General features: G+C 49.0%; 2 protein-coding genes across 3 annotated transcripts in view; both read left to right on the plus strand.

Moving 5' to 3' along the window:
- Positions 1-9,849, plus strand: part of RTF2 (replication termination factor 2) — a 40,503-nt gene extending 30,654 nt beyond the window's left edge. The window contains exons 6-9 of one of the 2 annotated variants that reach the window (XM_082858307.1): positions 4,990-5,103; positions 8,191-8,245; positions 8,353-8,448; positions 9,262-9,849. In XM_082858307.1, coding sequence (XP_082714433.1) covers positions 4,990-5,103; positions 8,191-8,245; positions 8,353-8,448; positions 9,262-9,437 — 441 coding nt within the window. In that variant the 3' untranslated portion in view covers positions 9,438-9,849. Of the gene's footprint in view, positions 1-4,989; positions 5,104-8,190; positions 8,246-8,352; positions 8,449-9,258 lie in introns of both variants that reach the window. The other variant, XM_082858306.1, reaches the window with a different exon arrangement.
- A 2,439-nt stretch (positions 9,850-12,288) lies between these two features.
- Positions 12,289-13,734, plus strand: LOC309972654 (protein FAM209-like; the record flags this gene model as incomplete). The annotated part of the gene is made up of 2 exons (XM_082856442.1): positions 12,289-12,537; positions 13,468-13,734. 2 exons carry the CDS (start codon positions 12,289-12,291, stop codon positions 13,732-13,734), a joined length of 516 nt encoding a protein of 171 aa, XP_082712568.1.
- Positions 13,735-22,312: the final 8,578 nt, after the last annotated feature.

Consider the following 22,312-nt stretch of genomic DNA (forward strand, 5'->3'; position numbering starts at 1 on the left):
GTCCAGACACCTGAGCTCTTTATTTAGTCAACCAAGTTCAGCTTTTCTTCACCTGCTGCGGTGACTCGAGATACCTGTTGCTCTTTTGCAGAACAGATGTTGCTGTTGCCCTAGAAAGATTTCTTAACTAGGCAGATAGAACCTAGTCTCTTTAGTCTTAAGGGGACGCAGCATTGCTGCACGTGTGACATGTATGCCTTTTATATAGAAACAGGTCCGTGCAGCCTTTTAGTGGGGAGACCCTGTATATGTTTGCATGGAGTTGTTCACATTCTGTGAGTTGAGAGACTAATTTTATCAGACAAGAGTCAGGAAAGGAGAGGCCACCCTGTCAGCTGCTGAAGTGTTGCTCCAACTCTGCCCCAACCCCGAGGGCTTGTTTTAAATTGTCCTGTGAGTGCTGCTGAACTGGCCTGGCAGGTCCGTCCCTGGGGGAAGAGGATTGGCGCTGGATTTCACCTGGACCTCACATGCTTAACCTGGAAAAAAGCAGTGGAAGAACCTGAGAAAATGATGCGGAGAGTTGCCTGCGTGCAGCTTTGTACTCCCATAGCTCTAAGGGAGACACAGAGTAAAACCAGCCATGCTGAACGGAGTGTTGTAATAAATGGACAAAAAAACAGGCTTAATGTATCAGCTTCTTTTTTTTTTTTAATTTATTTATTTTATTTATTTATTTTTGGCTGCATTGGGTCTTCGTTGCTGCACGCAGGCTTTCTCTAGTTTCAGTGAGCGGGGCCTACTCTTCTCTAGTTTCGGTGAGCGTTGGCCTACTCTCATTGCGGTGGCTTCTCTTGTTGCGGAGCACGGGCTCTAGGCATGCGGGCTTCAGTAGTTGTGGCTCGCGGGCTCTGGAGCGCAGGCTCAGTAGTTGTGGCGCACGGGCTTAGTTGCTCCGCGGCATGTGGGATCTTCCCAGACCAGGGCTCAAGCCTGTGTCCCCTGCACTGGCATGCGGATTCTTAACCACTGCACCGCCAGGGAAGCCCTGTATCAGCTCCTTATACGGATGTGATTCAACTAAAATTTTTGAAAGATGAAAATCCTAATAAATAAAACAGACATAGAGCGTAAACATGTAAATTACAAAAGAGGCGCTGTGAATACAGTGGGGTGTTTTATGTTTCTTAAAGCCAAAAAGGAGCTGTCTTCTTCTGCTTTTTAGGTTAGCGTAAGTTTTTTTTCTCCTTCCTTTACGTGGTATGATGGGCATTCTCACATGTTGTAAGGAGTGTGAAGTTCATGACCTTCTAGAGGAGCTATTTGGCTTTAAAATTTCACTCCCTTTCATCCTGGTTTGAAATATTTTTTTAAGGTCATGTTCTCATTCCTTCATTCAGCAATTATTTACTGAACATCCACTGTGTGCAGGACCCTGGGCTTAAGACTCAGCTACAGCCATGAAAGATAAAGACACAACCTTCCCATTTGGAGCTTACAGTGTGACAGAGGGAAGCCCTATTTTAAAAGTCAATACACACATACAGGCATACGTTCATTTATCATAAGCCATGAATACAGGAAACAGGGTTCTGTGATAGAGAACAAGCAAGTCTCAGAAGTGGAATTTGGGGGTCAAAGATGCATGTAATCAGTTGTTCATCACAATTGTTATTTGTAGGAACAAAGATTGAGAAACCACTATTCCACTTGTTTGTGATATAAAATGTTATACAGACATAGTAGCATATTACTCTTGATTCTGTTTCCTTCAGCACTTTCCTACTGGCCTTTTTTTTTTTTCAATATTTGAAAAAAATTAACATCCAGAGGTCATGTAAATATACAACGTCTAGTCTGCTTTTCTATTTAACATATACTGAGCATATGCTGTGTTGTCGAAAACTCTTAACATAACTGTATACGCTTCCTTTTTAGGAATGTATTATGATTTATTTAGCCATTTCCCACCTTTTTTGGACATCTGAGGTACAAGTCATAAAAGGAAGCAAAACTGAAAATGAATATGTGATTTCACCTGTACGGGAACAGTACACATAGAAAAATGGGAAATCCAGGTGTTTCCTACTTTGTGTACCTATTACTTTTATAAGCAAAGAGAGGGTCAGTCCCTTTGGGCCGCTGGCCTTTGCAGCAGCCCCCCTCCCTTTCTAAAGCCCCGCCGCCCTCTAGTCCACGGAGGAGAGCCCCTGTCTGGCAGCTGACATCGTGGCAGAAACCTGCTTCCTGCCCTGGTTTTACTCGCCTCCAGGGACGGGCTGCTCCACGCAGGGCCCTGGGTTCCAGCAGAAGCCTGGTGAGGTCAGGCATGACCCCAGAACAGGTGCTGGGCCTGTAGCTGGAGGGAGGGCCACGTGCTGCCGTCCCCAGGGGCTGCCCGCTCAGGTCCAGGCAGCTGAATCCTTGAGGGGTGGGTTTGGTATTAGTGGATTTTTTGAATTTTGGAGACAAAGAGCAAAATATCTCAAGTTTTAACGTGCAAGGTTCCCGGCTCAGTGTTGTTACTAGCAGCTGATTCAACTCTAGGACTACAACTCGGGTACAACACACCACAGCTGTAGGCAGGACAGGGCCCACCGTCACACGTAGACAACTAAACAATCGTGTGCAGGGAAGGAGGCTGCGGACCACTGGCACGATCAGTCAGACCCGGGCAGCAAGAGTGGTGGAAAGAGGCGCAGAAAGCCCGCGGGGGAGGAGGGTGAGGGCTGTGACGGGGCAGGGGAGCAGATGCGCTAAGGAGGGTTATTGACGCCAGAGCCCCAGCCCCAAGCCCCACCAGGCCTTATCTACCACCTGATTCTGTTCCTGCAGATCCTTTTTCCTTCTCTCTCCAAGGAGGACAGCCCCCAGGGGAAGGCTCTGCCCCAGTCTCCCACAGCCCGGGGCTTCCCAGGTGGCCTTCCCCTGCAGAGGGGCTGTTCCCCTCCCCTGGCCTCCTGGCATCTCTGTTCTCCAGAGGCAGCCCTGGCCAGACGCCATACCAGACGCCCCCTGTCTGTGCACAGAGCTCCTCTCTGTGGCACCAGCCTCAGGCTTTGTGGGTCTTTACCACCTTAGAAAAAGAGCCGACTTTGACCTAGAGCTGTGGGTTTTGGACACAGAACCACAATAAATAACCCAGCTAAGGCAGCGGCCAAGGAGAGTCAGCAGATGGTGACCAGCTCCTCTGTGTGTTAAGAGGTGCTGGGAAAGCTGTGGCAACTTTTAAGAAAAAGAGCAGTTGTGTGGCTTTTCTTGTGCTGAGAATGTTTTCTATGAGAGAGATACTGGGCGTGGACTCGGCCTACGGCCGTCCTCACGGCCCAGGTTTGTCCAGTGATCCAGCAGGGCTGTGTAGCCCCTCAGATGGTAAGGGGCAGAGACCCAGGCAGAGTCTAGAGAAATCCACGTGAGGCTTCCTTATGCTTTCTCCCTTCCACGAGGGGGCACAACTCCCAGCGAGGAAAATGCAGCAGCGCGTACTGTCATCCCTCCCTGTCGGTTGGGGGGCTGGGGGGATTGGCCCAGGACTCCCGCATATACTGAAATCCGCACATGCTCAAGCCCCTTATATAAAGTGGTGTAGCGTTTGCGTATAACCGACACCCATCTTCCCCGTTTACTTTAAGTCATCTTCAAGTTACTTATAATACCTAATATAATGTAAATTCTATGTAAATAGTTGTAAATACAGTGTAAATGTTACGTAAATAGTTGCTGGTCTATGTAAATAGTTGCTAGGACCTGCACTGGTACGTGGCAACTATTTATATAGTATTCAAGTGTTGCTTTTTGGAACTTTCTGGAAAATATTTTCTTCCCAAATATTTTCTGTCTGAAGTTGGTTGAATCCATGGGTGAGGAACTCAGGTTATGCGATGCTTCAGCCTAGGGAAGCTAGTTAGAGACACGATGCTGAGGGCTGGAACTTGGAGTTCCATCCGTGTTAGGAAAATGCAAAACTGGTGATGGTTGATTGAGTGTTCAGTGCCCAGCTCTGGGCTCCATTCCCTATGGCGTTACCCTTAATTCTTGCCTCAACCCGATCATGCTGGGAGTTCAGTTTATCCCCATTTAACAGATGCGGTAACTGAGGCCAAGGTCTAGGCAGAGGGACTCTAGAGAACTCACAGGAAGAGGGAAACAAACCCCCGAAATGGATGCTGGCCCAAACACTGTCCTCAGCAGTGCTGGCTCCCCAGGGAGCAATTGAAAATGCAGATCCCCTGTGGGCATGACAGTGGGCAGCTGCAGCCCAGGAAAGAGCCGAAATGCAGGCTGTGCCTCCGGAATGGTCCTTCCCCTCTCCTGCTGGGATTTAGCCCATTTACCCTAATTGACCAACTTCCTAAACTCTAGAACAGTGGTTCTCAAAGCCTGGTTCCCCCACAGGCAGCATCTGCATGACCTGAAAAAACATTAGAAATGCAAATTATCGGGTCCCACCCTAGAACTCCTGAATCAGAAACCGGCGTGGGTCTCAGGGATCTCCCTGGAGATGCTGATGTAAGGTCAAGGTTGCAAACCTCTGTCTGGAATGTGAGATCCCCCGGCCTCTCCCTTTTAGCCTTGGCTCAGCTGTGTGTGAGTCTCACAGGCTCTTATTAAGTCAGTCCTCATGAGATGAGCCAGCAGTAGGTGCTCAATAAGTATTGCTAATGATCCCTTAAACAGACATTTCCTAAACGTCCACCCTGTGCTTGGGTCTTTGCATGGGGCCCCTGGAGGTCGGGTCCAGTGGGGAGGCCTGTAAGCAAAGAAGCCCAACACAATTAGGAAGTGGAAGGAACCCTGCAGAAATCCAAGTTCCTAGACACCAGCCAGGGCCAGTCTGGCAGGCAGGCCTGCTATGCTACCCTGTACACAGAAACTTTCCCAAGCAGGGCTCGGGGTCAAAAACTGGCCAAGCCAAGGTGCAGGTGGGGAAACAACAGGAATTTCCCAAGAGCTTGAGGACCCGTGGTTGGGCTAAGAGTGAGGGCCTGAGGGTAGCTGCTTTCCACGTGGTGACGGAATCTGTCGTCTTCTCTCTTTCGTCCTCTTCAGTGTGGGGCTGCCTTCCAGGAGGACGACGTCATCGTGCTCAATGGCACCAAGGAGGACGTAGAAACGCTGAAGAGAAGGATGGAGGGGAGGAGGCTGCGATCCAAGCTGGGAAAGGTACCAGAGTCCTAGGCTCAGTTCCTCACCTTCCCGAGTCTGGGCGCAAGTCAAGTCTGCAGGTTCTGCTCCAGAGCCCGTCGCAAACCCGCCAGCTGTGCTGCTGGTGCTGGTTCGGGGTTCGCTGCGATCGAGGTGTTTTTTATGACCAGGCGGGCCTGGGCTCTAGAAGATTCCAGGCGGCCTTGCTGGGTCGAGCTCAGTGGTCTGCCCTGCGCTCGGCTGCCTCATCGGTGAAGGGGGGCGGGGGTTCACGCCACCTGCGGGGGGCGGGTGTGGGCAGGAGGGTAGAAAAGCTCAGGCCTGTGAAGTGCGTCCGGAGGGCAAGGCGGCCACCACGATTGCTGCGCGGGCACTGCGTGTAAGAGGCTTGGTGTCACACCTTGTAAAACTGAGGAGGAGTGAAAGACACCACCCCCAGCACCTCTGCAGAGCCTGTGCGGCCCAGGTTTGAACGTCCTAGAGATCTGGGGGGAGCCCGGGGCCTGTGCTTCCCACCCCCTCCTGGGAGTGCAGATGCAGATGCGCACACGCATGCAGACACACACACACGCATGCAGACACACGCACACGCGTGCATGCACACACACACACACACACACACATGCAGACACACACACACACGCACACGCCCTCCCTGCACTCCCTGGAGCAAGGAGACAAGCAGCCTTCCCCCCGTGGAAGCCGCTGCCTGGCCGTCCCGAGCCTCCCCTGGCCGCGGTCTTGAGTGGCGCCCCGGCGATGCTTGCTGATGCCCGGCGCTCTGGGTCGGGGGTGCTGGGGTGAAGGCTTTGCTTTGCGCCCCAGGTTTAGAACCACCTTCCATAAGCAGTGGAATCCGTGCTTAATGATCTGATGTGATGAGCAGGCTCAAAACAGTTGATCAGCTAAGAAATCATTCAATGTGTCATTGATTCTGGATCCAGTAGTAAATTTTGTTATTTCTTGAGTACTTACAGATGATAGCCATGGTCTTTTTTTCTTTCTTTAAAAAAAAAAAAAAAAGGTTCAGGGTAAATGTGGGAGAAACTTTTCATGCCATCAGAACTAAGGCAAAAGAATGCCTAAAGTATTAGAAAATTAGTTTCAGTGTCCTGAGGACATAAAGTTGTGAAGAGAAATAGCCTGCCTGGTTCTGTGCTACTGGCTGCATTTACCAGTGATGTAATGATTAAAGATTTTTCAGCTTTTTCATTCTTTAAAATCATAATAGAGGAAAGTGCAAGACCGTATCACCCTGGAATAATATATAATTCATGGTCGTGAGGCTTTAAAAAGCTGAGAATATGATAGCAGTATCGTTATTGTGTGTGGGCCCAGAATTCTCAGAGCCAAACCACTGGCATTTCCTCCTTTGATAGCTTCACTTAGGTAGAAAATAGATAATGTGTGTGGATGGTTCTGTAGTACAAGGAATTGTGCCCAGCTTTTGTGATCAAATACCAGTAGAAGTGCTCCATGAAGCGGTCTTGTACAAGGTTATTGCAATATTCATGAGAAAGAAAGAGACACTCTGTCATTTAAAGGGGCGAGTTCGGGTTTAGAAGCGAATAGAAGTTTGAGGTTTTTTTTTTTTTTTTTTTTTTGCGGTAGGCGGGCCTCTCACTGTTGTGGCCTCTCCCGTTGCGGAGCACAGGCTCCGGACGCGCAGGCTCAGTGGCCATGGCTCACGGGCCTAGTCGCTCCGCGGCATGTGGGATCTTCCCAGACCGGGGCACGAACCCGTGTCCCCTGCATCGGCAGGCGGACTCTCAACCACTGCGCCACCAGGGAAGCCCAGTTTGAGGTATTTTTGAGGACATTTACCAACTTGTTCTTTGTTGCTACTATTGATCAAGTTCAGTTTTTAAGAAGCACAAAAGGGAAAAATTGTATTTTAATGGAAGCTCCTAGAGACATTGGTATGGTCATTAGCCTTCTTCTTACTTTAGTGAGCTGTCTCCTCTGTCCCAGGCTTCCTGCCAAGTTGTTCAAAGCCCGGTGGAACTAACACACCCCTCTCCGGAGGCAGGATACTTCCCAGACCTTCTGGGAATGCTTCCTAGAGACGGCTACCAGGAAACCAAAATATTTCCCCAGTATACCCGCAACTGGAGACAGGGCATAGCATTTCCTGTCTAAGGCCTCATTGCTCGTGCTTTTCAGATAACCTCAGCTCTGAATGGAGGGCTTAGAAATAAGCAGCTTTCTGCATTTTTTTTTTGAAGGATGACGTGTTACCCTCACAAATGTGAATGCATGTCTTGCATGTGTGAAATGAACAGGATGTGTTTGTGTTTTATGCAAGTGTTACAGATCACGTAGCATATACATATTACAGGTTCAGGGCCACTGCCTGAGCAAGGTCTTTGATGTTTTCTAGTGATGGGAGCCTTCAGAAACGTTTAGGCTGCGTATCTTTAATGCCACCTTTTGCATGCTTAGGAAAACGGCATGTTTAAAGTAAATTCTCTGAGTGAACGTAAGTCCTGTTTGTCCTTTCTGTGATTGAATCAGCTGTGTGGTTTTAGAACGGTTTGTTGCATTCCTTAAATTTTTGCTGACCAGTTTAACGATTATGAGCGACAGAATTCTGACAGAAGTGATCCAGAGCTGAGGAGAATTGGCTCAAGTGTTCCTTAGTACAGGCCTCAAGCCCTTATAGTTAAATACACAAGTGTCAGAGCAGTTGGACAACTTTGAAGAAGTCTTCCTGGAAAGGTTGAGATTCGGTACTGGCTGGACTTATGTTATCATCCAGGTAACTGCTCTTTTGTGTGCAGTCGTCACCATTAACACTGACTGTTACCACTGAAACCTGTCCTCCGCATTTAGATTTTTTGAGGATGTGGTTTTGGAATGTAACTATACAGCTGAGCAGATCTCTGCAGATGTATGTCATGTGAGGCCAGAGTGCACAACTGGAAACACGTGGGGAGGCCGAGGTTTAGGGCAGAGGATCAGAGTCCTCTTCAGCGGGAGGCCTGCCCTGAGTGACCCATGTTGGCCTCTCACTGGGCTCCCGGACTGGCGGGAGCCACACTGACACCGAAATCAGTGCATCTGAGCACGTGTCCGCCCCTCCCCCCACCCCCTTTCTTTTCACAGAAAACAAAGAAACCCAAGGTGGCAGAGTCTCTCTCAAAATCAGATGTCAGTGAAGGTAAGATGCTCAAAGAGGTCCTTATCTTAGCAAAAATAAGGCCATAGGCCTGTTTCCTAAATAAGTTCCTGATGTTGTTTTGTTTTGCTTACTTTGTTCTTTCACAGAAGCCCCAGGACCATCAAAAATGAAGACAGGGAAGCCCGAAGAAACCAGCCTTGATTCTCAAGAGAAGAAAACCACCTTGCCTCCCAGAAGTGCAGGTGGGTCCTATTGAGATGGCAGTGGGCCACTTAGACAGCTGGGAACCTGCGTGGGTGCGTCACGGTTTTGCTGGCGCGAATTCGAGAACTCAAGCTCGTCCTAATGGTGTCTCTGAATAGTTCACTGAGCTCTCTTGGCGGGTAACTAAGAAACAGTTGATTCACCTTAGAGCAGGAGCCCTCTCGGGACAGAAGGGGTGCGGGCACAAATGCCAGTTTTCCTGTGGAGTCTGCACTTGGTGCCAGGCTAACAAGGGGCGCCGAGACCTGACTCAGGCGTTCCCTAATGTAAGGCTGGGGCTCGCTGTGCACCACGTGTGCACTCGAGCCGGCCTTCCTCCACCTGCTCTTGACTGAGAGCCGTTCCATTTGGTGCATAGTCCAGAATTTAGTGCCTTTGCCTGGAAACTCACTACCTTTAGCAAAGAAAATAGTATTTCACAAAGAAGAAAAGCACAGATTGAAGAGGTAAATAAAGGAGTGTGTAATCCTGTGGTGTAATCGCCCTCCAGAGTGTTCATGGGTTCCAGTACCCCGACACACACCTCAGCCACCTGGCCTCGGGATCTGATGTACGTCATCCCCAGAGCTGGGACCAGTGCCGAGAATATATAGCAGGTCGTGATGAGTGTGATTTTAAATACAGTAGCTTCATTTGTTTTTAGGACTTGGCGATTGAGATAACGTATTTCAACATTCATCCCCAGAAAGCAGGAGGGAAATTCCTGGGATTAATGAACTTTTGAGGATGTGACATCTGGAATAATCTGTAGTCCCAGCTTTAAAGTTTTGGGCTTTTCATTTTTCCAGCAGCACAGGGGAGCTCTTCCGGAAAAGCCGGGAAGCCTCCGTGTGGAGCCATGAAGAGGTCCATCGCCGACAGCGGAGAGTCAGAAGCTTACAAGTCCCTTTTCACGACCCACAGCTCCGCCAAGCGCTCCAAGGAGGAATCGGCCCACTGGGTCACCCACACATCCTACTGCTTCTGAGGCCCAGGGCGCGGCCTCGGCGCACCCCACAGCTCGGAGCCGGCGTGGCAGGGCAAGACGGGGGCTCGGTGACCCTGCCGGCCCCACCCCGTCACCCTCTCCACTCACCTCCCCCAGTGCGCGTGGACCCGCCCACGGCCGAAAGCACGCTGGCCGCACTATTTATGCTTAAAATAATTAAAGATGCCAGATTCCTCATGGGTATGTGGTTGGCTCATTTTGACTCAGACTCTTATGGTTTTGCTCGCGGTGGTTAATTAATTAAACAAGCCAAGTGAAACCGAACTTGAGGAAGGGCGAGTTTGAAGTGCATTCCGCCTGCAGGGCTGTGGGCTGTAGGAGGGGTCGTCTTGGCGCCAGGGAGGGGACTGAGGGGGCTTCCTTGCTGATCGCCTTGATGAGAGAGGAGGTTTAGTTGGCACCCGATGATTTCGTACGAAAATAAAGTAAGTCTAAAGTCTGCTCTTGTTCTCATCTCTGTATTTTTCTCCTTTCTTCCCCGAACGTTGAGTAAGAAAATTGCAGCCATTGCACTGATAGCGATTGTAGTTCTATGACATCATGTCAATTCCACTTTCTCTCTCAGCAGAAGATTATAAAAGGGGGAAACTGTGCATAAAATTGGTGTATCTTATCCATAAAGTGTATTGAAGTGAATAATTAATGAAATTCTCCTATAAGACTAAGAATCAGGAACATCCAGGTTCAACACTGCCTTTCTGGAGACAGTTGTATCATTCAGATGGTTCTTTATACCAGATCCAGGGCCCTGGTTTCCATGAAAAAGCAGGCAAAGGAGCTGGGGGAGGAAGGTCGGAGGCGGGAGGGAGCAGCCTCAGAGGGAGGATTCTGGGGAGGGGGTGGAGAGCCGAGCGCAGCCTGCTCCGTCCCGGGTCCTGTGCCTCAGCGGGGTGGGAAGTTGGACCTGAGGACGTGTTGACATTGTGAATATAGAGGAGTTTTATCAGAATGACACTAACATCAGTGAATTTCTGTTGTGGACTTTTCCAGAACAAACCTGAAAATTATCTATTTTCTTTCCCAGATCAGCATTTATATACCTTTACATACAGATAAGTCTGGTTATAATAGCCGTGCCTATTTCCTAATCAATTCTTGGGCCTCGCGCCCCCGTAAGCCCTGCACAGATGCTCTTGGCAGGGAGCCCCACATCCCCACCCCAAGCTGGGGGAGGATGTGCCCCAGGGCAGTCTGTGCCGCCGGATCCCACTCTCCGTCTCTCCTCCTGGTTTCAAACCATCTCACAGAACTTCATCACTCAACACAGTTAGAGGCACAGGGGAGGCACCCAATGGACCCTTGGTTATATCCAGCAGAAGGCTTTATTCCCCGGGAATAAGTGTGAATCAGGTGACCCAGCAGAACAGGTACAAGCCCTGCGTTCCATTAGTCGGGACTTTTTGTTTCATGTCATTTTTAGAAATTGATGGTTTCAAGTGCACTGGCCGTTGAGCCCTGGCTGTACTCCTGGCAGCGGTCTCTGTTGTCCTGCAGGCTGTGTCCCTCTCGCCTCAGAGTCTTCACACCTGCCTGGACGTCAGCCACTTCCCCATCTTACCCAGCCAGCTCCTGATCATCCCACACGTTCCACCTGAATGTCTTTTTCAGGAAAGCCTTCCTGCCTGAACCAGCCTAGAGCTGCCCCCTTGTGTTCTCTTAAAGCTCTCTGTTCTTATCACAAATGTTATTTTTTTCTTTTTTGGCCACACCGTGCAGCATGCAGGATCTTAATTCCCCAACTGGGGGTTGAACCCGTGCCTTCTGTATTGGGAGTGTGCAGTCTTAACCACTGGACCACTAGGGAAGTCCCCCTATCACAACTTTTTTTTTTTTTTTTTTTTTTTTTTTGCGGTACACGGGCCTCTCACTGTTGTGGCCTCTCCCATTGCGGAGCACAGGCTCCGGACGCGCAGGCTCAGCGGCCATGGCTCACGGGCCCAGCCACTCTGCGGCATGTGGGATCTTCCCGGACCGAGGCACGAACCCGTGTCCCCTGCATCGGCAGGCGGACTCTCAACCACTGCGCCACCAGGGAAGCCCAGCCTTATCACAATTTTAATGAAATAAATGATACTCTTAATTAACTCAGGCATTGCACACTCAGGTGAAGTCAATGAGTGTAACTGTGAGGCGATAGGGAGTGGTGGGGACTATGGAGAAAACATGGCCACCTAGAGGGGCGGTTGCTACTCAACTCCAGCAGAGAGGGGCCCCCGTGTTACCAGATGGTCCATACTTTTCAAAGGAAACTTAGTTTCCTTTGAAATCTGGCCTTTTTAAATGAAGCCCTCCCCCCACCGACATTTAAATATTGGCAAATAATCATTTTCAGAAACAATGTAGGCCAAAATACATCAGTGGCTCCTAGTCTGTAGCCTCTGTTTTTTTGGTTGTTTTTTTTTTTAGCCTCTGGTTTAATATCTTTCTTTCCCACTAGGCTCTCAGCTCCACAGGGACACATGCCTGGGCTGCTCTGCTCACCACAGTGTCTGCAGTCAACAAATAGAAAAACAAAAATAGATGGACTCTCCCAGTAGAGCATGAGGGTCAGAAAGAACATAGTGGCAAGGAGATGGCCTTCTATCACTCCCCCGCCTCTCTTTTTATTGCCTTCTGGAAATTTCGCTATTTCCCTTTAAGCCCTACTCCCAGGCAACCCCTGCGAGCCTCTTTATCCTCTGCCCTGAAGTCATCACATTGGCCAGAGCTGGTTCTGGTTCAGGGCCTTTGTGACATCACCAACCGCCCAGCCCAGCCCTGGTTCCCAGTCTCCGGGTGCAAGGGCAGACCAACCCACCATGAGCCACTTTGTCCCCCATCTCTGCTCACCATGCGGACACTGAAATGGTTCTTGTTCTTTCCTCTGTGCCTCTCCTGCGGCTATGCCTTTACGTTTTCTTCTCTGAGAGATAAAGCCAGAGAACCCCAGGAGAAGGCGCCTTGCGGAGCGCGCTTTCGAATTCGGCAGAGTCTCCCAGAGCACGCCCAAGGCTGGCTTGCGAGCAAGTGGCTCTGGCCTTTCTTTGTTGTCGTGCTGTATGTGATGCTAAAGTTTCGAGGAGATAGTGAGACGGGTAAGGTAAGGATGGCTCCGTATTTCACACCACGTTGATTCCACCGCAGAAAGCTTAGACTCAGAGGAACACGTACTCTGGTTGTTACAGGCAAGACGGTTAAGTACAACGAGTATGAATACAGAGTACCTACTTCTGGTCCTGAGAAACATTGGCTAACTCATTTCCCGACGTGTCCTTAGGGAGGATGGGAGATCTTAACTCACAGAGGTGGGGACTCATAGTTGAAGACCACCTTCTGTTTACTGGGCAACTAAAGCCTTGGCTCAATATTTATCCTGTTAAATCAGATGTTTCAAATTGAGGATAGATTCAAGAACTTGGCGTGTTTCAGGTCAACATTAGTTATGGAGGCAGACTCACTGCCCCTGATTTTTAATTTCCCTAGCGTTTGAGTCATTACAAGTTGCTGAACTGAATGGAAATGGTATCATTTCCCAGGTAAAGGAAAAGACCTGTCATAAAGCATCAGAGGTGTAAAGAGGTAACAGCCTGTCCATAAAGTGGCTGAACAGCTCTGAGAAGAGGAAGGGAGAGAAATACGGCAGCATGTTCGCTCCTGGACAAACCCCCCCGCTTCAGGATTCTGTGTCCAAACTGATGGGAGCAGGGGTTGGCAAACCTTTTCTGTAAAAGGCCAGATAGTTGATATTTTCAGCTGTGCAGCCCATTCAGTCTGTGTTGCAAGGACTCAACTCTGCTGTTTGAGCATGAAAGCAGCCGTAGACAGTATGCAAATGAACGAGCCTGGCTGTGTTCCAATAAGACTTTATTAACAAGAAAAGCTGGTGGGCCAGATTTGGCCATCGTTTGCCAATCCCTGGGCTAGATCAATGCTAGAGCCAACTTCTCTTAGGTGAGCCCAGCTCTCTTAGAATTGTGTCAAAACCAGCAACATCAACAGTATTATTCACCCCGAATATCTTTCTTGACAGGAGCAGAAGAATCCTCCGGCCCTTCGAGGCTATTCATTACGCTCTCCAACAAAGAAAAATCAAAATGCTTCCCCCAGCGAAGACCATGCATTCAATATCCTAACCCAGCTCGAGATGGACCTTGTGAAATTCATGTCCAAGGTGCAGAAGCTGAAAGCCGCCATGGCAACAGGCGGTAACCTCAAGCTTCTCAGCTCAGAGATGCCTGCAGCCCCACACAATAATATTACAATATATGAGATATGGGGAGAAGAAGACTCCGAGTGAGTGGATTTGTGTGTCAGAGTAGGAGAGAAAAATTTGAGTGTTTACAAACCATAGGCAAACTAGTAAAACTATTCTGAAGAAAAAGAATTCTCGAATTTGGGGCCTTTTTCCTTTCTCTTTTTTTAACCTTGAAAAAAGTGTGAGACCAGTAGCCATAGCAGTTATTGTTTTGTTTAACTGTTGTTTTTGTTTGTTTGTTTGTTTGTTTTTACATCTTTATTGGAGTATAATTGCTTTACAATGGTGTGTTAGTTTCTGCTTTATAACAAAGTGAATCAGTTATACATATACGTATGTTCCCATATCTCTTCCCTCCTGCATCTCCCTCCCTCCCACCCTCCCTATCCCACCCCTCCAGGCGGTCACAAAGCACCGAGCTGATCTCCCTGTGCTATGCGGCTGCTTCCCACTAGCTATCTACCTTACGTTTGGTAGTGTATATATGTCCATGCCACTCTCTCGCTTTGTCACAGCTTCCCCTTCCCCCTCCCCATATCCTCAAGTCCATTCTCTAGTAGGTCTGTGTCTTTATTCCTGTCTTACCCCTAGCTTCTTCATGACATTTTTTTCCCTTAAATTCCATATATATGTGTTACCATACGGTATTTGTCTTTCTCTTTTTGACTTACTGCACTCTGTATGACAGACTCTAGGTCTATCCACCTCATTACAAATAGCTCAATTTCGGGCTTCCCTGGTGGTGCAGTGGTTGAGAGTCCGCCTGCCGATGCAGGGGACACGGGTTCGTGCCCCGGTCCGGGAAGATCCCACATGCCGCGGAGTGGCTGGGCCCGTGAGCCATGGCCACTGAGCCTGCGCGTCCGGAGCCTGTGCTCCGCAACGGGAGAGGCCACAACAGTGAGAGGCCCACGTACCGCAAAAAACAAAAACAAAAACAACAAATAGCTCATTATCATTTCTTTTTATGGCTGAGTAATATTCCATTGTATATATGTGCCACATCGTCTTTATCCATTCATCCGATGATGGGCACTCAGGTTGTCTCCATCTCCGGGCTATTGTAAATAGAGCTGCAATGAACATTTTGGTACATGACTCTTTGAATTATGGTTTTCTCTGGGTTTATGCCCAGTAGTGGGATGGCTGGGTCATATGGTAGTTCTACTTTTAGTTTTTTAAGGAACCTCCATACTGTTCTCCATAGTGGCTGTATCAATTTACATTCCCACCAACAATGCAAGAGGGTTCCCTTTCCTCCACACCCTCTCCAGCATTTACAGCAGTTATTGTTTTGTTCTTGCCTTCCTCACTTCCTCTAGAGTGGAGGGTGGTGAGAAGTGCATGGACAGAGGCATTAGTGTAGGGTGACATTCTTGGCCACTGTGCCATGGCCCTTGTAGAATAAGGCTTTTGGGAAATTTGTGGTAAGATGCTGATATTATTTTCTTAATAACTATCTTTACAGTAGCTATTTTTGCAAAAGACAGAACCTTTTTTTATCTTTATGATTTATTATATTACAAAGGACAACTTTATAGGTTTTAAAATGAAATAAAATAAAAAATTATTGTTAGGAGGTGTGTGTGTCAAGGGGATGGTGGATTCTAGAATCATTTCATTTTCTTACCACCAGAAAAGTCATCTTATTCATTCTGTCTCATGGGTCCCATGCATTGACTTTTCTACTACAAAACTAACAGTTACATGTGTCTAAGTGGATTCAGAGAAATGGAGAATCAAACCATGTTTTAATGTAATTCAGATATAGATGAGCTAACCAGGGGTTCCCAAATTGGTCAATATGAATATTCTTTATAATACTTATTTAAAATATGGGTATTTGGGCATGTTTGTATGGCTAATGGAAACTACACTTACTCCAGGCTGTTCTGTTAGCTCATGACCTCTAATCTAGGCCAGCCTGGTAGTTTTAGAGACATGCAGGGACTTCCCTGGCAGTCCAGGGGTTAAGACTTCACCTTCCAATGCAGGGGGTGCGGGTTTGATCCCTGGTCAGGGAGCTAAGATCCCACATGCGCCTAGTGGCAAAAAAACAAAACATAAGCAGAAGCAATATTGTAACAAATTCAATAAAGGCTTTAAAAAAAATGGTCCACATCAAAAAACATCTTAAAAAACAAAAAAGAGAGACCTGCAGGTGCAGGCCTGGGCAGAGACGTCAGCTATGCGAGACCATGGAAATTCCCTTATTTCCACTTCAGTCCAAATTAAAGTGGGCTTGACTCTCCATCACCTTCCTTCCCAGCCATAAAGAGTTCAAAGAGTTCATCCTCATCGTCGGAGCACAGTCCTCAGGGTCAGTCGCACATACGTGTTCGGGAAGAGACCTCAGATCAGAGCCGGCCATCTCTTCCCCTCTCGTAACTGTGACGCTACCTTTGAAAAGTGGTCCCTGAACCCTTTACTTTTTGCCGAAACTTCAACTTCCAGGATGTGGAAAAACTGGAAGGAGCTGAGACGCCTCCTTTGTGCCTTCTGTTCTCTTTCTGGGTGTTTTCAAGCAAATGGGACTATGTGAGTTATTTTCACAGCACATTCTGAAGAAATGCAGATAAGGAAAAAAGACTTTGGTTTTAACCTGTGATGTCAACATGGGGCACATTTTAGATTAGAATAGAGATAATGTAAAGGTTGCCAAACCGTGGCTCATGGGCCGGATCAGCCCACGGCCGGTTTTTGTGCAGCCCATGAGCTAATAATGGTTTTTATACTTTTAAATGGTTGAAAAAAATCAAATGATGAATTGTATTTCATGACATGAAAATTACATGAAATTCGGGAATTCCCTGGCGGTCCAGTGGTTAGGACTCTGCACTTTCACTGCCGAGGGCCTGGGTTCGATCCCTGGTCAGGGAACTAAGATCGGCAAGCCACGGGGTGAGGCCAAAAAAAAAAACCGAAAAATTACACAGTGACCATAAATAAATTTTTATCAGAACACAGCTGTACCCATGTACATATTGCCTATGGTTGCTTTTGTGCTCTGTGGCAGAGTTGAATTACTGCACAGAAACCATTTTGGCCCCAAAGCTGAAAATATTTACTAACTAGCCCTTTACAGGAAAAGTTTGCCAATCCTAGTTTATGCTAATCTTATTTATATGTTAACAACCAGAAAAGGTGTTCATCGAGAACCAGTGTATTCAATAACCTTCACAAATAGCCCCTCTTTGTCTGATGGGCAAAAATGTAATTTCATATCATATTTTTGTGTCTACTTTTGTCCAGGTCACTACCAGCTAATGAAGGGAATCCTAAGAAAGAGCAGAACATCAAAATGCCTTATAGCAAGTCGATCGAGGACATAAATGAGAACAAAATCTGCTGTACAATTGGATTTAGCAATTCCCATAAAATAGCGTCCCGGGTCTTTGCCTCGCCCTAACACAGAGCTTTGCAGACCTCGGTGTTGCCTAGAAAACAGTGTTTCCTCACCCCAGTCCATTTCATGCAATATTTTCAGGCAAAAATGCATTAGATATAGATGGAGAAGCCAGAGCTCCACAAAGCTGCTCGGCTCTGTTGTTCCAGGGTCAGCTCAAACCCCACTGTTACCACACTCCGCAGTGACTCAGCAAATCGTAGCCGCTGGATCGCTGTAGTTGTCTACACCTGCTGTCTCTGTCCGAGGAGGTTCACTCGGGTGGTTGGCAGAATTCGTAGACAAGACCCCTCTCCTGGGGGCCTGAAGGGGCCACTGCCATACGCGAGGTGATGGGTCGTGGGGCGGAGACGTGAGGGCAGCCTTCAGGATCCAAGAATGGTCCCCAGTCAACAGCTAGAAAAGAAACCCGGAATCTCAGCCATACAACTGCAAGGACATGGGCTCTACCAGCAACCAGTAACCTGGAAGAGGCCCCCGAGTCAGAGGGGATCCCAGTCTGGTGAGACCCTGAGCATATGAGGCCACCTACCAGAACATAGACTCCCAACCCACAGAAACTGTGAGAAAATAAATGTGTGTAGTGTGAAGCCACTAAGTGGCTTTGTGGTAGTTTATTACACAGCAGTAGAAAATCAATACAGAACACACACACACACACACACACACACACACACACACTCTCCATCCGCTCTTTCTGATGCTTTGGATGACACATCCACGCTCCCTCTGGCCTAGTCACCAGCCTCTGAACCAGGGGAATGGGACCAAAGGAAATACTGGCAGAGGGTCACGAACAGGGCTACCCTGCTCCTGGAAACCAGAGGTTACAAAGCGTTGGCTCAGGGACCAAACCTCCCCCCAGCCCAGCATGTTTGTTTGGCCCTAATCATATTCTCTAACATTTTATCTTGAAATTTGTAGATTCACAGGAAGTTGCAAAGTAGCAGAGCATCTCCTTAGACGCTTGGCCTAGTTTTCCGCATTGGTTTTCCCCAGCGGTTACATCTTACTTGAGTACAGTCACAAAACCAGGAGACTGACATTGCAACAATGTGTGTGGGGAGTTCTGTGTTGTTTTATCCCGGGTGTGGAGGCGTGGACCCACCACTCCACCATCCCAGCAGAGACCCCCAACCCCTGGCAACCACCAATCAGCTTCCATCTCTGTGATGTTTTTAAATTTTTGTTTATTATTTTGTATTTATTTTTGGCTGTGTTGGGTCTTCATTGCTCCGCGCGGGCTTTCTCTAGTTGCAGCGAGCGAGGGCTGCTCTTCATTGTGGTGCGTGGGCTTCTCATTGCAGTGGCTTCCCTTGTTGTGGAGCATGGGCTCTAGCCACGCAGGCTTCAGTAGTCATGCCTCGTGGGCTTAGTTGCTCCGCGCATGTGGGATCTTCCCGGACCAGGGTTTGAACCCGTGTCCCCTGCATTGGCAGGTGGATTCTTAACCACTCCGCCACCAGGGAAGTCCCCAATCTCTATGAGTTTTGTCCTTACAAGAATGTTTATGTGAATGAAATCATACAGTGTGTGACCTTTTATTTTTTTTTAATATTTATGTATTTATTTAGCTGCGCCGGTTCTTAGTTGTGGCACGCAAGCTCCTTAGTTGCAGCATGCAGGCTCTTAGTTGCGGCGTGCAGGATCTATCTAGTTCCCCGACCAGGGATCGAACCCGAGCCCCCTACATTGGGAGCTCAGAGTCTTAACCACTGGACCGCCAGGGAAGTCCCCTACAGTGTGTGACCTGTGAGGCTGGCTTCTTTCACCCGACATAAGGCCCTTCAGATCTATCCAGGTAGTCTCATGTGCCAGCACTTTGTGCCTGTCTGCTGCTGAGTCCATGGAACCCTCTGCCTGCCGTGTGGGGGAAGTTTTGGTCTCTTGTAGGTTTCGGTTATAATTACAGAGCTGCTACAAAGAATCGTGTGCAGGTTTTTACATGAACACGCATTTTCATCTTTCTGGTATAAATGCCCCGGGTTGCGGTCGCTGGGTCACATGGGAAATGCATGTTTTGGCTTCCAGTAAGAGTCAAAGATTTAGAAGAAGATACACCCAGGGAACTGCTGCTCTTTCCTCATCCCGGCTACCCGGATCCCACACCCTCCTGCCCTCCACGAAGCCCTGTAGTGACGTGATCAGCCCCTTAGTTTCTGTTTTGTCCTTCCTTTCTCTTGCACAAACGAACAGATGCGTGTGTATTTTCTTATACCCCTTCTTTCCGACGTGAAGGACAGCAAGCTTTCCAAATTCTTTGGGGCTTTGCTTTTTCCACTTAACAGCAGGTTCTTGGAAATCCCTTCGAAGTGGCTCTTAGGGGGTCTTTCTCATTCTTTTTTCCCGCTGCAGAGTGCGCCATTGTGTTTGTCCAGCCCCTGTCTTATATGCGGACATTCAGGTAGCTTCCAGGAGTTTGAAATGACAAATAATGATGCAGTGAATAACCTTGTGCTGTGGTGTTGGAGATGTATCTTCAGGGTAGGTTCCTAGGAGTGGGTTTGGTGGGGAGAAGGGTGAACGCATGTGTGGTTTTGTTAGGCATTGCTAAATTTCCCTCCAGAAGGGTGGTACTGAGTCGCGTTCTCATCAGGGATGCCAACACAGCGTTTCAGCTGCCCGAAACGCCGGTCTTAGAACGCTTTGCATGGCTTGCAGTTACCGAAGATTTCCACTAGGTGGCAGACAAAGCCCGTCACAGGGAACAGCGCTCTAGCTTCCCGAAGATTTCGTTTTCAAGGGCCCTCGATAACAGTCACGTGTGAGCTGAAGTAGTAGCTGTCATAACACTTGTATCCCAGTTAGCAACTAGCATTCATTGTACTGGTAGTAATGAAAACATTACTTTGTGTTAACAATGAACATTTGTCGTTTGATTATTCACTCATTCAGTCAAGTATTTGTTCTATGCACTGTTCCAGGCTCTGGGCATGAGGAGATAAAAAGAAACAAACATCTTGCAGGCACAGAGCTTGCATTCCACTGGGGGAGAGACAAGAAACACGTACATAGTCCAACATGTAGGCTGTCAGGTGGGCCCATGTACTACAGAGAAAGGTAAAACAAGGAAGGGGAGCAGGGTTTGGGGGTCAGTGAGTGAATGGTTGTTTAGGATCTTAGTGTGGTCGGGAAGGGTTGCTGAGAAGCCCTTACTGGAGGGAGTCAGCCCTGAGGACTCACGAGGAGATGAAGAGGACGTGGGAAAAGGAAGTGCAAAGGCCCTGAGGCAGGAGCGCCAGGCCTCAAGGCGAGCTGCTGGGGGTCCCGTGCTCCGGGCCGAGTGAGGGAGGAGATGAAAGGCGAGCTGCTGGGGGTCCCGTGCTCGGGGCCGAGTGAGGGAGGAGATGAGGTGGGACACAAGGAGCGGGTGCCTCGCAGACCACCGGCAGGACTCAAGTTTCCCTCCTAGAGAGATGAGGGCTGTGGGGAGACTGTGGAAACCCTCCTTCCCCCACTCCCCGGACAGAGATGCACCCATCCCGCAGGTGTCTCCAAACGGCCCAGCCCCAGCCACACCTGATCTGGGCTTTGTCGGTCTCTGTTCTCAGGGGCCCTTGGGGGTGGGGGATATGGGGACGACAGGTGGGGGGAGATGAGGCTTCCTGTGGGAGACGAGCACCTTTCAGGGGCCCTGCTGTGTGACCTCTGCCTTCCATTGTCTTTGGGCCACTTAACAATTCTGTAAACTGTAGAAAATGGGTAATACACGAAGCCTCGGTGTTTATCAAAATGCAGGTGGATCTCATGTAAGGGACGCAGTTAGTTGTGCAGCTCTCTGTCTGTCTGTCCTCCCGTCGGCTTCCGGTCCTTTGAAGCCTCCTCTGAACCTGCTGTACCGTCCTACTGGCCCCTCCTTAACCAATGAGTTGAGTCACGTTTCTGACACATGATCGTCTTATATCGCATGAGTCGTGAGTCTGCCGCTTCAAAAGTTCCCTTTCCCGGTGCCCCGAGCCCTTCTCAGCCACGGTGCGGACATGAAGACACCTCTAGCACGTTACCCCAGGAGGGGAAGAAATTAGATTCCCTTCCATTTTGAAAACCCATAAAAAGGAAATGTGATGGAGAGGAGGGGGCAGTGGCTGTGGGAGGACCCGCTGCGGCCCAGGCTCTCCTGTCTTCCGTTCTCTAGGTGTCAGGGACACCCAGGGGAGGGGGCCCAGCGGGGACCTGCCCGAGGGTGGTGACCCGGGAGATGGAGCACCCTGGAGGCAAAGGGGAGGCTCTGAGCTCCTGAGGGCAGAGCCTGGTCTCACCCTGAGCACCCCCCGCTCCTCCCAGCAGACCCTCGCTGCCCTGAGCACCCCCCGCTCCTCCCAGCAGACCCTCGCTGCCCGTGCAGGCGCGAGGGAGGCCTCCCCAGCCCTGAGGTCACTCCTGGCGCCCTCAGGAAAGCGCTTGCCTTTACTGGGCAAACCTCCGGGTTCCTTCAACTTGAAGAGCCCGCGAGTCTGCTCAGTACGTTTCCTCCCCGCCGTGTGTGGACTTAGACATCAGGCAGACGCTGCAGGAGCTTTGCCTCTCACTCGGACCAGTGCCTTCCAGCCACTTGGTTCTTCCAGAAACACCCTCTCCCCTCCAGTCACTCATCCTTCCTTCCGTCATTTATCTGTCCAGGACTCAGGAGCATCTCACTGTGCGGACATGGCAGTGGGTGCAGAGGATACAGGGATGAGCAAACATGGACCACAGGGAGACCCACCTCACACACCTTAGAGGCTGCTCTCGAGAAAGAGACTGTAAAATGGTGCAGCCACTGTGAAGAACGGTAGGGAAGTTCCCCAAACACTTAAAAATAGAATGACCCAGCAAATCCTCTTGTGGGTATAAAACCCCGAGAATTAAAAGCAGGATCTGGAAGAGATGTTTGCACACCTAGGCTCATAGCAGTGTTGTTCACAACAGCCAAGAAGTAGAAGCAACCTAAGTGTCCATGGATGGATGAGTGGATGAACAAAATGTGTCTTATACGTGCGTTGAGTATTATTCCGCTTCAAAAAGGCCAAGCACCCTCTGGGCACCAGGAATGCAAAGGTAATAAAATCCTACAGTATTATTGGGGGCTGTCAGACAATTAGGAAAAACAGACAGTGGCTACAAACACATAAAAATATACAACAGCATTCAGGAGTGGGTAAGTGCTGTGAAGAAAAATACTCCAGAGGAGGGGTCTCTTGTACCAGATGGTCAGGGAAGACCTTCCAGAGGACA

Source organism: Leucopleurus acutus (genome assembly GCF_964270905.1).
Source record: "Leucopleurus acutus genome assembly, chromosome: 16".
NCBI lineage: Eukaryota > Metazoa > Chordata > Mammalia > Artiodactyla > Delphinidae > Leucopleurus > Leucopleurus acutus.